The 17,516-nt window shown below is 36.3% G+C and overlaps 2 protein-coding genes across 2 annotated transcripts; one reads left to right on the forward strand and one right to left on the reverse strand.

Annotated features, from left to right (window-relative positions):
- Positions 1–1,905: 1,905 nt before the first annotated feature.
- LOC122840615 (ras-related protein Rab-8A) lies at positions 1,906–8,892 on the forward strand. The gene is made up of 8 exons (XM_044133139.1): positions 1,906–2,111; positions 2,615–2,675; positions 4,762–4,822; positions 4,927–5,004; positions 5,086–5,175; positions 5,287–5,352; positions 6,233–6,283; positions 7,577–8,892. The coding sequence occupies exons 1-8, from the start codon at positions 1,988–1,990 to the stop codon at positions 7,664–7,666; spliced, it is 621 nt and encodes a 206-aa protein (XP_043989074.1). The 5' UTR covers positions 1,906–1,987; the 3' UTR covers positions 7,667–8,892.
- Positions 8,893–11,533: 2,641 nt separating this feature from the next.
- Positions 11,534–17,012, reverse strand: cib3 (calcium and integrin binding family member 3). The gene is made up of 6 exons (XM_044133140.1): positions 16,962–17,012; positions 15,551–15,585; positions 14,230–14,341; positions 12,827–12,974; positions 12,023–12,218; positions 11,534–11,808 (listed from the first exon to the last, which is right to left on the reverse strand). Exons 1-6 carry the CDS (start codon positions 17,010–17,012, stop codon positions 11,787–11,789), a joined length of 564 nt encoding a protein of 187 aa, XP_043989075.1. The 3' UTR covers positions 11,534–11,786.
- Positions 17,013–17,516: the final 504 nt, after the last annotated feature.

The raw sequence follows: 17,516 nt of genomic DNA on the forward strand, positions 1-17,516 counted from the left end.
TCAAGGAAATACTACTGTCCAATGTATCTAAAATCAGAAATTTTGACATGGGGTTTAAATCTCAAAAGTTTAATTTTAGCTCCAGCTACTACGTCAGCTATTTCGTCTCCGTAGCAACCATCGTCTGGTTCGAGCTCTACTGGGGTTGCTGTCATTAACCGAGGATGAATATTTGGGAAAAATACATTGTTATTCTAAGGTATGTTGGAGGATGCTGCAGAGATGTTACTCCTTCAGAGATGTTAAGAGCCTATTTTCTCACCACAGGATGTTTTTAAATAAAAATTGTTTGGGTCTACTAGAAACTTGAAAATAGCTTGTCATTGGCTCTTTCTAGGGCAGGGGTAGGGAACTCCAGGCTTCGAGAGCCAGTCTCCTGCGACTTTTAGATGCATCTCAGCTTCAACACACCTGAATCCAATAGCTGAATGACCTCCTAAGTGCAGCCAGGTTCTCCAGAGTCCTGCTAATTACCTCATTATTTTACTCAGGTGTGTTGAAGCTGAGATACATCTAAAAGTCGCAGAAGACCGGCTCTCGAGGCCTGGAGTTCCCTACCCCTGTTCTAGGGGATAGCAATCCACAACTTTTGCAAAAATCAACATAAAATGAGCAGAGAGTAAAAGAGATGATACAGGAGTCTGGATGAATATGCAGAGAGAAGTGGTCAAATATATTTCTCTTTTTGCTCCAACCAAGTGAAACATTATAGGGATAAGAGCAGTCATGATTGCAAAAGAGCCTTGTGCAATAAATTAACAGCTTGGGTGTGGAGGTTGCTGGAAGTGTTGGTTTCCTGGAGGCAATTTCAGCACTCCCTTTTAAAGATTCGTAGAAAAGGGGCAAGCGCAAACATGCTTTGGTTTCATTTTGCTGCATGAAATCAGTGAATTTGTTTTCCCAAACATTTCCGTATCCATAGAATCAGTAAACTCTGATCTTATCATGGGGGAAAAAAAACCATGTCACTGGCAGTTCGACCTTTTTAAATTACTCAGATTACACAAAAGACAATCTCACTTAGTATTGTTGAGGGAAAGGAATCTCATGACTTTCTAAATACTGATTTAATGTAGGGTTTTGTGACACAGAGCAGCATAATTTAAATATAACTACTTTGATTTTGTTGATCCTGTTGATTTTTAAAGTGCATGCATTAATAAAGATGCTGTAAATGAGGGATATTTTCCAAAGACAGGTCTCCACATGTAAAATGAAGTGCTGCAAAAACAAACAAGATACAACATCTATGCAGGTATGTGCAGACTCCCTGGGATCAGAACTGAAGCTGCATCCTCCTTCCTGTAGATTACAGTTAAATCACAATTCAAATTATTTCCTCTGTTAAGTTCCAAATACTAAATAACATAAACTTAAGAGTTTGACACAACTGTCTTTTATTAATTCAGCTAAGAAATATTAAAAATAGATACATAAGTGATCTACTTCAGAAAGAATTGTTCAATTGTAGGCATTAACGTTACAGTAGAGAAATTTAAGAATTCAAGATGTAAATATTAATGAATGTTATAATTTCAAACAATTCCAAGATATAAAAACACTGACGATACCTTATTTTAAACAAACTCTCTCCACAGCAGGACTGGTTATGCTGAGGACTTCGAAGTCAAGGTATGTGGCTTTCAATAATCATTAAAAAAGACAACATGTGAAAACGATCAATTTATCAATGCATTTTCTTTTGTTTCAGCTTCACAAAATATTGATTTAATTTAGATTATTTTGTGTGTAAATTAGTAGGAAGTATGCATGTATGTAAGAGGAATAAAATAAGACTTAAAATTTTGTGGAAACAAAATACGTGGCGAATAACACGTCCCGCATTTCCGGGTAACTTCCCGTCTACTGGCGCTAAAAACACCTGTAAATGAATTCCAGACCAGCAGGGGGCGTCGTGTCAATTTTTTTTCTTTTTTTTTTTTGCTTTGCATCTTCGCCGGGCGGGATTTCCGCAATAATATCAAGTATGGCGAAAACATACGACTATTTGTTTAAATTACTGCTAATCGGGGACTCTGGTGTCGGGAAGACCTGTGTCCTCTTCAGATTTTCAGAAGACGCCTTCAACTCAACGTTTATCTCAACAATAGGTGCGTCTTGCGGGGGGTATTTTGGTGTGTTCTGTGTGTTTACCCTACGTAGAGGGACTGGCTCTGCGGATACGTCTATTTGCTGGAATGCTTGCAATGCTATATATGGGGATGAGACATTGTCTTTGTCAGTAAATGTAAATTTTTGTGCCGATTTTAGGTGACATAATCGCTTGAATAAATCTCGGTACAGAAAAGCTGTAAATATTTCATGTATAGCTTATTTAGAACTAATTTGATACTACGTTTATTCTGTGCAAGCTCAAGTGTCAACCGTTAGACCCGACTAAGTCCTGGAAAGACACCGGAAAACCTGATGTGTTGCACGTTAAATGCTCTTTTTATTTTATTTTATTTTTTTAAATAAGCGCTATTCCCTTTTATATGGGCGCGGCCGTCTTTGGTTGTGTAAATAGTTTGCTTAATTTTTTTTGCGGGGGGTTACTGCATCTTAAAAGTTATCGTTATGATTGGAATGCTAGTTTCCGTTTATCTTCCTGCAGGTATTGATTTCAAGATTAGGACAATAGAGCTTGATGGCAAGAAGATAAAGTTACAGATATGGTAAGAGCACTTAAAAAACCGTGTGCAATGTTTTGTTGCGACACTACAAAAGTATTCACGCCCCTTGAATCCTTCTACATTTGATCACTTTTCCAAATAAAAGCTTCCGTTTATTTTGTTGGGATTTTCATCTGCTGTCATATCCAATGTTGAAGCTCCCCGGAATGTGAGTTTGACTGTTTTGTTTACTCTTAAAAAATACTCTTATAGTACAGTTTTACTTAATTATCTTGGCACCTGGGACCACCCAGGGCTCCACCCAAAGGCTATTGATGAAGATGTTCAATGGACAGGTGAAAATGCTCATAAAATAAATAAAAACTGATGAAATATTTTTCAGACAATCATCTGGTTGTCATAAATTCCCCATTATCATCCATAATGAAAAAAAATGTATTAGGTTCTCTTCTTTGGATAGTTAGTAGTCATGATTTGACATCTGTTGTCTAGGAAAAATTCACAGTGAACTGATCTGTTAAAAGATAAAACAAAGAATATATTTTCTTTGACACCTGAAGTCTATAGAGCAAGTAAAAACGTTCTTCTGTTTTATACTCAGTGATGGCATAGTTACTTTTAAAAAAGTAACTTTAATTGGATTACCAAGTACTCCTTGAAAAAGTAACTTAGTTAGATTGTGATTACTTGATTTGGAAAGTAACTAAGTTACATTAAAAGTAACTTTTTTAGTTACATTCATCAGCTGCTAAAAACAATGCTCCGCCACCTGTGAAAATTACATTGAGCTTGGCCAAAACTTAATTGCAAGTTATTTTATAATGGTAATGTGTCTCCCCTTATAAGGTTGAACTGAAGGGGAAATTGTTTAATGGTTACAACAGTACAAAAACAAATTTAGTAGTTTGACTGTTGTCTGGAAAACTCTAAATAGAGCCCTCCATTACTCATTACTGAAAATAGTGTTCCACCGTCAGTAACACTTTACTGACATCACTGTTTATAGTTCAGTGTTGTTCAATGTTTTGTAGTATAAAACTATACTATAAAACGTTTTAGTATAAGTCGAAGTATTCCTGATAAATCTAAACTGCTTCATCAAGTGAAAATTTGCTTGAAGATTGTAGGCTACCCCAGTCCAAAAGCTGCATGAAACATCTTACTATAATAATGTGAAGTTAGCAAAAACTTTGTTTCTGACCCTGACAGTCAGGAATGCAGACTGTTATAATCAGGTAGAAGATAAAAGGCTCCACAGTTTCATAAGGCTCAACTGAGAAATGCTTCTGCACACAAATCCTGAAGCAAAACATGGAAGCTTAACAAACGTGGAATGCTATCATCTTACAATCTATACTTCTTCATTCTGTTTTTATATGAATGTCTGTAAATAACGGTGCTGTGATGCAGGACACATTTCAGACTTGTTCTGACAAAACACAAGTATTGTATCATGTTTTATGTGATTGAAAAAGAAATACAGTAAGTAGTGTTTGACGGTGAAGTTGAGTGAAAATTAGAGATGGTTTCAAAATTCTTTAAATAATAAAAATCTCTAAGGTTTTGTGTGTTTTTCTGTTAGTCTTCTTCACACTGCTACTCCTAAATAAAACACATAGCAACTTATTACCTTCAAAATTTGTAAATAGATTCCATCTGAGAATAATTTAATCTCAACATAAATATAGATTATTTTTTGTGAATCCATGGAAGCAGCAGTTATCATACAAGCAGTGCAACACCGGCTGGTGTAATAATATTGAAGCTTCTGGTTGTATAATGTTTAAGTGGTATCAATATTTTGCAAGTCACAGCTCATTTTGTGTTTACTGTATGTTGTATTTCTGTAAACTCTAGTAAAAAATAAATACCACCCTTGCAATATAGAAAAAACACAATATGAGAGAATTATTCAGGTCTATCAAACCCTGTTTATATTTATAGTAAACCAGGAAGAGGAAATTTCATGGGTGATATATGTTCAACCATGTAGTGGATTTTTTTTAAAAACTAAAACTGTGTTGGCTATGACTTGCTGCTGCTAAAAACAAAATAAAACTTTTTAATCTGATCCTAAAGATAGAAATGTCCTTCTTTTTATTTAAATTGATGTATTTGACTCCTGCAGGGACACAGCTGGTCAGGAACGTTTCAGAACAATCACAACAGCCTACTACAGAGGAGCAATGGTGGGTAGCCTGCACATAACATGCTACTAGTTTCTGTTTCTTAAGCATTAAAAGGTTCTTCAGCTGTATTTATATCAACGTTTTTCATGTACTGCTCTTTGCAGGGGATCATGCTTGTCTATGACATCACAAATGAGAAATCATTTGACAATATCAAGAACTGGATAAGGAACATAGAGGAAGTACGTACCGCTTCAAATTTATCCTCGCTAACACGTTTGCGGCTCCATTTTAAAATGTTTCCTTTTCCTCTGTTAATGTAGCATGCGTCATCTGATGTCGAGAAAATGGTTCTTGGCAATAAATGCGACATCAATGACAAGAGGCAGGTTTCCAAAGATAGGGGAGAGAAGGTGAGAATCTCAGTCAAATATAGATGGAGGGTTATTTATTAATAATATAGTAACACATATGATAGCAAGTTCAACAAAATGTAATATGGGAAAATGTATTTTTTCTTTCAGCTTGCACTAGAGTATGGGATCAAGTTCATGGAGACCAGTGCAAAGGCCAACATCAATGTGGAAAATGTAAACTGCTATTATCTAAAAATTTATTCACATATGTACTTGTTTCGTTTACTTTTTAACAATCTGGCTACATGTCTGTATGATTACCTTACGAAAAATTCCAAATGTGTCAGAAATACACAAAATGCGGAGTTCATTCAGGCTGTGAGAAAGTGAGAGAAAGCAAGACTACAACTAATAACAGGAAGACTGTATGTGTTATAACAAAGTTGCTCTTGTTATTCCTTTAAACTTTTAATGTGTGTAATGAAACAAATATAAGATGCAATCAGTGTTTCTCAGTTCCGGGCCCCCCTGCCCTGCATGTTTTAGGTGTTCCCCTTCTGCCACACACCTGGACTGAATCTGTGGGTGATTAACAGGCTTCTGCAGTACTTGATGACTGCAGAAGAGGTTATGCAATCATTGCGATCAGCCGTTCTGAAATAGAGACACATCTTAAACATGCAGAGCAGGGGGGCCTGAGGACTGGAATTGAGAAGCACTGCACTAAACCAAAGTGCTTTAATAGAAGGCAATGGGACACTTCTGATCAGTGGTTGGAGTTGAACGTTGTAGTATTGTCACGTCATGGATGACTGATGATCAGCCCCAACATATAACCTTAATCTTATTATTTGACATAAAATGTCAATAAAAGGATTATTTAAAATTGACCCAATATTGATAAAAGCACCGGTTAAAACATGTAAAACATTTAAATACTTTTTATTGTTTTACATTAATTTGATATTTCTTGATTTTCTCTTTATTATGACTATTTTCTAATGTTTCTGGACTTTAGTGGTAAAGTCCTGAAATTTCCCATTATCATTTCATACACGTTGGGCTAATAACTACTGCATTATTTACTTACCTTCACATTTGTTTGGATTCACAGGCGTTTTTGACTCTTGCCAGAGACATCAAATCAAAGATGGACACAAAAATGGTAAGAAGCCATTTCATTAATACATTCATGAAAAAGTATTTTTTTTTTTTGTCTTTATATCATTTCATATTTTGTCAAATTACAATCACAAACTTCACAGTGTGTGCTGCTATTATGGTAGCATTTTTACAGTTCTTTCTTCAGTCAATATTTTTGGATAGTTTAAAGTCTCCCTGCCTCAAATTTTATAGAAACCATCCATAAACAACAGTTTCACATTCTAATCACAGATTTTCAATTGCATTTGGGTCTGGTCTTTGACTAGGCCCCTATGATCAGTGATGCACTTTGGCCTAAACCATTTAGTTGGAGCTCTGGTTTTATGTTTGTAGTTGCTTTTCTACTGTAGAATGATCCTCTGCTGCAATATCAAGTGTTTTTCAGCCTCTAAAAGTTTTTCCTCCAGGATTGGCCGGTATTAAGCTCCGCCCATCTTCCCATCAACTCTGACATCTACCCTGTGCTGCGGAAGACAAACATATGCCCATCAACATGTGTTATTAGATAACACATAACTTCATTTTATTTGCAATCTTAGTTTCCCTTCATGTAGCATTTTGTCTTGACTGAAAAAGGTCAAATTTTGGTGAGGGGTGAATAAATGTGCACGCCACACTTTTCAGATTTCTGTTTGTAAAAACCTTAAACAGTTTTCTTTCACCCCACAATTCTGTGCTGTTGTTGGTTGCTCTATCATCGGAAAATCCAATAAAGCCCATTGTCACCTTCCTAAAATAATGGCTTGAATTACTTGTTTCCAAAAGATGATTTAATAAAAATAAATCACTTTTGGCAGAAAATTACATATTGCATTATTTTAGGAAGGAGAAAATAATTGAAGTTTGTGTTTGTAAAGTCATGAAATGATACTTTTGCGTGAACTGGAAACGAACCCAATAATTTCCTTTTGCATGATTTAGCGTTTTTCTCTTTTTATCACAAACTGGTTGACAGAAGTCTTCAGTCGGGTTCAATGGTTGCAGACATTTCATAATTCATTTTATCTGCTATTTCTGTTGTTTTTGTTTGTTTATTTTTGGATATTTAATATGTCTTCCAATTCCAGTTTTAAATGTTCAATAGAATAGAATGTTCAAAGTTGATCAACTTTGAGAATGTGTTCTTGCATTACTGTGCCATTACCATTATTCCTAAACATTGTTTTGTAACCATTTTCCTCATTTATCGCAATAAATTCTTGGACTATTGATTGTCCAGCAAAATTTGTTATTGTGACAGAACTACTTGCTCAACTGGTTTTTTTTTAATTGATGTTTTTGTGATTTGCTGCAGGAAGGTAATGCCCCTCAAGGCAGCAGTCATGGAGTCAAGATCTCCGAGCCACAGAAAAAGACCAGTTTCTTCCGCTGCAGCTTGCTCTGAGAACCGAAGCCTTCCATGCTGGCTACACGCCGGCCGGACACAACTTGACTGTGCTTGCTCTCAGCACTTCCTCCTCTCTTTTTTTCTTTCTTTTTTCTTTTTTTTTCTTTTGCTTATTCTACCCAGCCATGGCCTCTCCCGGTCTGCAAAAACCACTATTGTCTGTAAGCGGAGGACTTCCCCTCCACTCTTCCTTTTCTGAAGGCTTCCAGAGGTGCGTCGCTTCCATTATTAGAGGAAAACTTGTCTTTACTTTTCAAGAGTTTTTAACTGTCAAAGGACTCATCACTGATGTGTTTTCTGTTACAAAATTGGGGGCTTCTTGTATTTCTCTCAGTCAGTAGCACAGTCAGTGACAGAAGATACTTGCCTCATTATAATATTTTTGAGTTGGAAATCAAATGTGGTATTTTGGTCTACTTTTAATGGCACTCTTTAGGTGTTTGTGTTACATGGTGCCGAGCAGAGACTGATGGTTCTGAACTTCAGTGAAACAGAGTTGCACTTTTTTTATATCAGCAGCTGAAGTCATATCAAGACATATAAAGTCCATTCAAAATTATTCAGAAAGTTTTTTTTATTTGTTGTTTGTTGTTCTTGACAATCATCCGATGAGACTGAAAATGTCCTGATCACTGCCTCCAAACTATTTTTGCAGTAGCATTCAAGTGTAGGTAAAATATAATCCTTTGTTTTCTTAGTCCTGCTGTCCAAATTTAGCTGAAAAGAAAAAAGAGGTGGCATATTTTTGTAAAAGGGTCTTTAAAGTGGCAACTTGTATTAGTGGTAGAGATGGACTATGAGGCTTTTCCTGGTTAAAAGGACCTTTTCTTTATGCTAATTTAAAAAGGTGAAATGGCTCCTTGATAGATGTTGCAGTTTTAATTCTAACAGAAAATGAAGGAATTGCGAGATTATCCCCATCAAAGCATAAGCCACAAACCCTCTGTTGAGTTTTGTTAAACTGAAAATGAATTGTATTGAAGCATATGCTATTGGTTGATGCATTTATACACGGAAAACAGTGAGATTTCACATTTTATAACACATTTAATCAATAAAAAAAATACAATTTTTAGTTATTTGACTAATGAAAGAAATATTGGCTTATTCCAAGTCTTGTCAGATTGTTTGTTGTGTTTATATATTGTTACATGTTTGGAAATAACCGAAGAGGCCAAGAGTATTAAACTATTACATGATAAATAAACATTCAGTTTTTCAGATTATGTTGCTTTATCATCTGTGTTTGAAAGCCACACAGGCATGGGGACCTGGGGTTTACCCAAAACCAAGTATTTTCAGAAACCCTTTAAGATTAAGCCCTAAAATGTTATAAATCAGAACTGACTGATTCTGAGGCCCAAAATTTAGAAACCAGATTTCCTTTTTACCTTCACAAGTTAAATTTGCCTATATTAAAATGTTTCTCCATAGTGGTTTGGGTGTATGGCAGTAGCTGGTTGAAGGATGGATAGCTGTGAACATACATGGAAAAATTAAGTATTTAAATTTGTAGAAATACCCTTAGTTTTTTAAAAACAAATAATAGAAATAGAGTATTTATTCATTAGGTTTTCTAGGAGAGGGATAGATATTAACGCTTTATTTACTTCCTGTTTGGAATCAGATGTTTGTGCTTCCTTTGTCCTCAGATGTCAAAACTCTCATTATATTCTACAAAAAAATCTGGAGATGTATTGAACATTTGCATTAGTTTTTCAGCAATTTTCCCAAAGTTTTTGAAACGGACGTAGAGCATCACACATCCTCCACCGTGCTTAACAGTGAGCATCAGGTGCTTTTCAATGTATTCTTTTTTCACACAGGAACAATTTTAGTATTTTCCAGATATAGATAATAAGGGAAGCTTTAATCCCTACCACATGGTCTAAAACTGCTGTCCATTCAGCTGGTTGCCCATGCAGTCACTTCGTCCATATTTTAAACATGACTGCAGTAGCCATGGCTGCTCCTAATTCACAGTGAACAAAAATGGAGGAATAAACTGACGAATAAGTCTGGGAAATTGGGGATTTTTGGCATGAAAAATGTGGAAAGTCTAATCAGTCCAATTGAAACACAGTTCCAGCTAAAGTGTAGAGTTGAGCTGGGTGATCAATCTATTTATTATTTAACCCAATTCTTGGTTTTTGAAAATGTTATTTTTTTTGCACACCATTTAAGTCCTTGTGTTTCCATAGTTCAGAGTGATATCATCATTCCCAAGGCCGCCATCTTGTTTGACATGTTTTACAGCTTCTGTTTGTTTTGACGTTGAATTCAGGTCAACTCTACGTCAAAGTATTAGGGCCAGGCAGTGAATAAAATCATAATATCACAAGAATAACATAGTACGACAATGGAGTCAAAATGATTTGAGAGTTTTTTTTTTTAGAAAAGGAAGAAAATTAAATTAGAAAATTGGTTCTGCCTTGAATAAACAAACTCAACAAACTTTATATCTTCCCAATTGAGATGCAGGTACTTATGTTGCTTATTTGGCGGCTTAGTTTTTAATGGTTACCATAGAGATGGTGAACAAAATACGCCCCATCTCTCACCAAGAAAATCGTTTATAGATAAAATTCAAGCTCAAATGATGCCTCTGGTCATAAACTGCAGGTTCCCTTTGAGCTCTCCCAGCACTTTACCATTATGTCGTGTGTTTGACCGTGCCAAGTGATAGCTTCGTTTTATAACAACTCAGTGTTGATCTGTTGCATCTGTGATACCAAAATCTAACAGCACCAAGTGATCCGGCATCCTCCTACTGTAATCTGTCACCTTGAAGCGTTTGCTTCCTTGTAATTTCTGTAAACTGATGTAAATCCAGTATGTAGGCATAGAATAGAGAAGTTTCAAGCTAAGGCCTGCCACTTTGTTCTTTAAAAGTTTGTGCTCTGCTCACGTCAAAGCAGGCTTGAATTTAGCTCTTTTCAGCTGTTTTCCATATTTAGTTTTGATGTTTGATCGCTAGGTGGCGCTGTAGAACCAGTATGCTTCTTTTAGCTAAATCACCTAAACACAAATTTGATTCAGTATTTACATAAATTCAGGAAAAAAAGGCCAGAGTTAATTGAAATTCATTTCTCCTGCTTACCTCATGTTGGCATTCTTATGTTAGTTGTTTTCTGGAAACTCCACAGCATTCAGAAAGGCATTTTTATGGTGTGGTTGTAACTTCATTTTTTTTTTTTTTTTTTTTTTTTTTAAGTATCAATGAAAGATTTGGGACCTCATGATTACTAGGACCATTTGTCTTAACTGTCAGATCTCATAGCTGAGCTATGCATTGTGAATCTTGGACCTTTGTACATCATAAACCTTTACAGATGAATTTATTTGCTTTGTTACATTTAATGTGTTTTTTGTCATTCACTGAGCCAGAAACAGGTCAGGTTTATTTAAAAACTGCATGTTAACCTAAACTTTAGCAGCAATTATTTTTGACAGATTATTTTTTTATTTTTTTATTTTATTTTACATTTTCTTAAAATCCCATCACATGTAATAAAGCAAACACATTTTTAGCAGCCATGTTTTCATTCTGTCTGTTGGGAAATTCACAGGGAGAAGTTTAGATGGGTGGGAGGGGGATATATATAAATATCATTAAACATTGAAAAATAAATCTATATAAACTGTACTGTACTTTCTAAACCCATATGAAATGTATCTACCAAATGTAGATATGTGTACTTTTGATTGAATAAAAAAGGATCTAAAAATGGTTTGACTTCTTCCAGTGTTTTCATTGGCTGAGGCGACCAGGAGTTGACCCCGTGCTGGAGCTGCTTTCAGACAAATGGCTCCCTCCGTCTCTACTGGCCCACTGGGAGCCACTGGAATATTCTGCTCTTTTATATCCAGTGTAACCAAAACCCCTTTAGATACAAAACAAATCTACAGTTGATGGTTATAATTAATGATGCCTTTCCTGATGGGTTAGCTGGGCTTCCACTGTATGGGTTCAGTTTTACTTCAGATAAAATTTATCTCAGATGAAATGAAAACAAAAAGTAGGAGTGGTTTTCTGAAGATTGATTTGTGAAGCTCTGTAGTATTTTCAGCCCATCCTTTTGGGCTTTTACAGGCAAGAAATTAGCCGCCGGTTTCCTCAGATCCGTATGTGAAAGGTGCTGTGGAGCAAAATAAAAGCGGATTTTTAGATGTAATGTTCATGTTTTATCATGCAACAATCAAAAAGTTCACACATTTTACTGGGATTGTATTTGTCCAACACAACTTTGCGTGTGCAAAAAACACAAATTTCACCAAGTAATTCCTGTCTTGTTTCTAGTGTAAATATCTTCAGTGTATTATAAGCCTGGCGGGTCACCAGGCTTTACTTACCTGAGGAAATCTGGAGCTCTGTTAATCATGTGCTGGAAATCCTCAAGCGACAGACGTCCGTCATTGTCCAGATCTACCTCATCGATCACTTTCTCGCACACCATCTTCACCTCGTCCTCTGTTAGCTCGTTTCGGGTCAGCTTGTTCAGTGTCTTCTCCAGGTCCGACTTGCAGATGAAGTCATCGTTGTTGAAATCTGTTGGAAAAACAAAAATACATAAAAGATCTTATCTAATATTTAGTTCTGTGTATTAAATGTGATCAGTACATTTCAATGTCTTTGGCTTTCTATTCCCAAGGGCTTATTTAAAAATAAAAAAAATAAAAAACGCTCCGCCATCTTTTTTTCTCTTTTGGGTTCTGGAAATTGAGCCGTTTCAAAAATTCCACGGGCACTTCGCAGTTACCTAGCAACTCCAGCCATGCCCAGCCCGTCACCTAGCAACCCAAGCTGAGCCCCGACATTTTAGGTCAGTTGGTTTCACCACTGTATGTCCCATACAAGTGTTTTGACTTACGATTCAGAAACCAGTTGTTGTTTTCTTGTTGGTGCTGGGCTGACCAAAAACCATAATTTATTGTCTCATTGTCTCTCCCACATAAAGAAAGACTTTTTTGAATAATGTGATCAATCAACCCTTGTGATTAATCTACGCCTATTTAGTATTATATTGGATAAATAAAAACCACAGTAATTTATTTATGTATTTACATCAATGCTGCTATACTTATGTAAATTAACACAGGTTAAAGGAGAAAACACACCACATATTTTAACATAAAATTCACCCTGTGAAGATTTACCGTATATTTTGAAGGCATAGTAGGCCTTTAGGTCACGAGGCGCCATCTCACTGAGCACTGAGAACATGTCCAAGAAGTTGTCCAACGTCATGTTTCCCTCTCCATCCTCAGAGAAAACCTCAGCAATCCTTTGACGAAATGGGTTGTCCTGAGCACAAAGACCACCAAAACTGCTTGAGTGACAAACCGGAAAATGCCAAAACTTTAACACAAACTTATTTCTTATGGAGAAAATGGCTGTCTGCACAGGGTGGCATAACCCGAAGGACCCAATTGTCATTCAAAAACAATAAATATTAGATCGGCTGGATTCCAAACAAGTTTTATTTTCCTTAATTGCATAATCGGTAAACTAAAGATCAATTTCAGTGTCTTTAAAAAACCTAATATTTAACTCTGTTAAATATTTGGAATTCCTGCCACTATAGATTGGGTTTATATATTAATAATTAAAGCTGAAGTATGTAACTTTAATATACAAAATATCCTTTTAACATATTTCTTGAAATTATCTCTGTATCATGATAGAATAATCTCAGACAGATAATCTGTGAAAAAAATCAAGACTTTATGCCTTCTCCCAGAGCTCTCTGTACTAACAGCATAAATAGACCATTGAGTCAGAAACCCTAAACCTCCTTCGGACTCTAATCCCAACCCTAATCCCAATCTAATCCCAACCCTACTTCCAACCATAATCCCAACACTCCTTCCAACTCTATTACTAGCCCTACTTCCAACCCTAAACCTAACCCTACCTTTAATCTTGATCCCAACCCTAATCTCAACCCACTTTCCAATCTGACTCTTTCAATAAATACAGAAGACATGATCATATAATATCTTTGTAAATGTTAAATACTGCAGATTAAAGACAAATATCGAACAGATTAATATTTTTATGTTTACTACTGTCTCATATTTTACATAAATAGTTGCAGTTTTTCACAGAATGTCTTTTCCTGGGGGGATGGTTGGGTTTCTGGGTAAACGTGGGGACAGGCGAACAAAAGGAGAATTCCGCATTTATGCTAGAAGCACCACTGGCTACAAACTTTAGAGCAAAGCTTTTCTGAGAGATATTGCTTTAAATTTTTTAAAAAGTTGGAAAGGTCCTTATTCGGACCAAGGAAAGACGTTGTCCAGGTCTTTCCTTTTCTCAGCGCCTGCCAGTTAGCAGTAAATATATCTTTACATTGCTTGGCTCTGCCTAAAGGAACATATAATTGACCTATTACTAACAAGTGAGACCTCAGGGACCCAGCAGCATTCTTCAAGTTTAAAGGAGTCGGGTAACATATAACCTTTCAATGAATTCTGTCGATTAGTTGGTCATTAATTATGAATGGGGAGTAGAGGGGAAGAGCGGGTCTGCGGGGTTTTTTGCGGACCAGTGGGTCTACCTTCAGCTCCGGCATGCTGCCAATCAGCTCGTATGGTAACTTAACATCTGGGTGGTTGGTGTAGTCAAGAGGAACGAGCTGCGGTGCCAAATCCCGATAGCGGTAGAACAGTCTAGGAAGGTGCAAAACATTCACTTTCAGTGTTGGATTACAACTCATCTTTTAAATTAGATGGCATACATTGTTAAACAGTGGTTGCTAATAATAGCAAAGGCTTCTTAACAAACATAAAGCATCAAGAACATTCATGTAAAAGCATTTGAAAATCCGAAAGCCAAACTTCAACTTAATCTGATTTGAGAGTCTGACCCACAGCATGACAGCTCAGATCGATGAGAGTTTAGATTTACTGTAAAGGAATCGGTAGAAAACAAAGGATTTTGGCAGAAAACCTTCATGTTAAATACATTTGCATTTATTGCAGTGGTATAAAATCTCAATGAAACATTTACTGCAGTTCAGCTTTTCCAGTCTTATTCGTCACAGTCACGTTTCTTTTAAATGTCTCAAGTATTCCTGACTGCAGCTTTGTTCAAATTTAGGTAAATAGTTATTTTGTAGTAAGTATTTCCTGATTCTTTCTTGAATGGCAAATGTTCTCATGATATTGTATTAATAGCTGGGGTGTCAGATTTCTAATTAGAGGTTTGCCAACTTTCTGATAGGTGCAATAAATATATAATGAAGTATGCAGGAGGAAAATTCTTCATTAATTTTAGAGAAATCATCTCAGTTGCTCCAAAATATTTCTTAATCTGGGATTTTTCCCTCCCGATCAAGAGCTTTTCTCAAACTAGTGTGCTACTTAGTGTAATATTGGATTACTTAACTTTTATCAAAGTTAATTAAAAAGATGAATAAATAGAGATCCATCTTCTGTTCACCCTTGTCCCTAATGGGGTCGGGAGGGTTGCTGGTTCCTATCCCCAGCTAACGTTCCGGGCGAGAGGCGGGGTCACCCTGGAGAGGTCGCCAGTCTGTCGCAGGGCAACACAGAAACATACAGGACACACAACCATTCACACACACACACACACACCTAGGGAGAATTTAGAGAGACCAATTAACCTGACAGTCATGTTTTTGGACTGTGGGAGGAAGCCGGAGAACCCGGAGAGAACCCACGCATGCACAGGGAGAACATGCAAACTCCATGCAGAAAGAAGTCTTCAGTCCTGGGTTCGATTCCAAGGGAATCGAACCCAGGACCTGCTTGCTGCAAGGCAACAACTCTATCAACTGCGCCACTGTGCAGCCCGAATAAATAGAGATAAATAATAAAAGACAAAGGTGCTGTATATATCTTATGCTCTATGCTCACCTGAGAATTTCTTTTCTGGTGAAATATGTACAGTCCTGCAAATACAAGAAATAACATTGACCTTGCAGAAAGTAAATCACTGTTTTCACATAATGCAACTGTGTTTTATTAAAATGCTTTTTTTGTCCCCTTTAAACGTTTCAGATTCTCTAAACAATTTTAATATCAAAAAACAGAACCTGAGTAATTACAAACTCAGATTTCAAATTGTGATTCCATTTATTAGGGGGAAAAAGTTATCCAACTTTATCTTCTTAAATTGTGAATAAATTGAGATAAAACCATATTTTTGGCCCAGTTTCACCAATGATATCCCTCAATATTGCATGCCCTGCAAAATCAGAAAATCACCTGAACTGAACTTGTCTGGCAGCATGAAGCTGGTTAAAATGCAAAAACCATTTTATGTGAATAAATGTAAGAAAAGAGAAGAACAGAAAAGCTTTGGAAAAGGTTACAAAGCCAGTTCTGGTGAGAGCCATTATTCACTAAAGGGGGAGAATAGTAATGAACCTTCCCAAATGTGGCCACCAAATCAAAAATTACTAATCAGTAATTTTTTTAAGTTAAGGTCAGAAAGCATGTTGGGTGAAAAATAGGCATCTAGGAAAACTTCTGTCCATAAAAATTACATTTTCTAAAAAAACAAAAACATCAGGTTTTTTTTTTTAAATTTGAAGAGATTTGGAAAAATACCCCAAATTTGTGGATTGATGACAAAAAGAGGAACGTTATAAAACTAACACAGCATTTAGGAAGTGTGACAGTCTGGGGATGATTTCCTGTTTCAGGATCAATGAATTTTGCTCTCTAACAATATATTCTCATAAGGAAAATGTTCAACCAAACAAAACAAAACCAAAATAGTTGATCTGCTCTGTCATGCATGACGCACTTTATGATCAAAAACTCTCCAATGCAGCTGGTTTAGAACGATTATTAGAAGAATCAAACATCCGCATGCCAGTTGTTATTATTTTAAAATCAGTTTGATAATCTGAAACATTTAAGAAGAATTCTGAAAAACATTGTACAAAAATATATAATCTTAATAGCAATTATTATTATTACTATTATTTTTATCATTATTATAATTAATAAATAAAATATACATTTTTTATCATCAATATTTTTTGACTGAATTTAAAACTATTTTTAAAATGTAGCTACATCCATGTATCTTGATGCTATTGTTGTTTTTTTGCTGTTTTGTATTTTGTTTCAGTGGATTAGAATAAATCAAATCAACAAACACCCTCAGGGTACATTTGCGCTGCATTCTGTGGACATGGCTGGTACTTATTTTCCTAATAAAGAATAAATCAAGAGCAAATTTAATCTCTTTTACCACTAAAGTTGCAAACATCCAGTTGGTGCTCCAGTTTGTACAGAAAACGGGATTGATACCGACCTGGTATGCGTCAAGCTGCTGCGCTGTGAAGATGGTTTGTTTATTCCCCATGTCTGAGCTTTCAAGCTCCGAAAGCACAGATCCATCGCGGCTCCAACACCGAGCGAATGGTTTTTATTATGGTGGCCCAGTCAGATATGAAATACCGGGACAAAAGGAGGCCAGAGCCAAAGAGGAGATCGGGTGTCGGGCCGCAGCCGGGCCCTTTGCTTGCCACCATAATGGCAGCATTTCAGCGTTTGCTCCATTGTGAATAGCAGCCCCTGTGATAATGAATGAGGGCTGTCGTCCAGCATCATGCCAAGTGGTTTCAACCCCCTTTAGTGCCACTCTATGGCCAACGCCTCTCTCGCTGATCGGGTTACGTTCTTTACAGACAAGGTTTTGTAATGCACTGAAAGAAACTTTGATGGCTGACGACAGAATAGTTGATGTTTTGTTTCAGCTGCAAACTCACCTTGAACCTTTTCACATTTCATCACACTGCAGCCTCAAGTTTTTATGTATTTTACTGCAATTTTAGATCATGCAAAGTGGGACAGATTACATATACAG

Source organism: Gambusia affinis, linkage group LG12 (genome assembly GCF_019740435.1).
Source record: "Gambusia affinis linkage group LG12, SWU_Gaff_1.0, whole genome shotgun sequence".
In the NCBI taxonomy this organism is placed as follows: domain Eukaryota; kingdom Metazoa; phylum Chordata; class Actinopteri; order Cyprinodontiformes; family Poeciliidae; genus Gambusia; species Gambusia affinis.

What these genes read in the sequence shown, in the direction of transcription:
- LOC122840615 (XM_044133139.1), top strand. Translation starts at nt 1,988, where the DNA reads ATGGCGAAAACATACGACTATTTGTTTAAATTACTGCTAATCGGGGAC. An exon ending in AACGTTTATCTCAACAATAG is followed by an intron (nt 2,112 to 2,614) that starts GTGCGTCTTGCG and finishes ATCTTCCTGCAG; the next exon opens with GTATTGATTTCAAGATTAGG. An exon ending in CAAAGATGGACACAAAAATG is followed by an intron (nt 6,284 to 7,576) that starts GTAAGAAGCCAT and finishes GATTTGCTGCAG; the next exon opens with GAAGGTAATGCCCCTCAAGG.
- cib3 (XM_044133140.1), bottom strand. Translation starts at nt 17,012, where the DNA reads ATGGGGAATAAACAAACCATCTTCACAGCGCAGCAGCTTGACGCATAC. An exon ending in AGCAGCTTGACGCATACCAG is followed by an intron (nt 15,586 to 16,961) that starts GTCGGTATCAAT and finishes TTGTATTTGCAG; the next exon opens with GACTGTACATATTTCACCAG. An exon ending in ACCAGAAAAGAAATTCTCAG is followed by an intron (nt 14,342 to 15,550) that starts GTGAGCATAGAG and finishes GCACCTTCCTAG; the next exon opens with ACTGTTCTACCGCTATCGGG.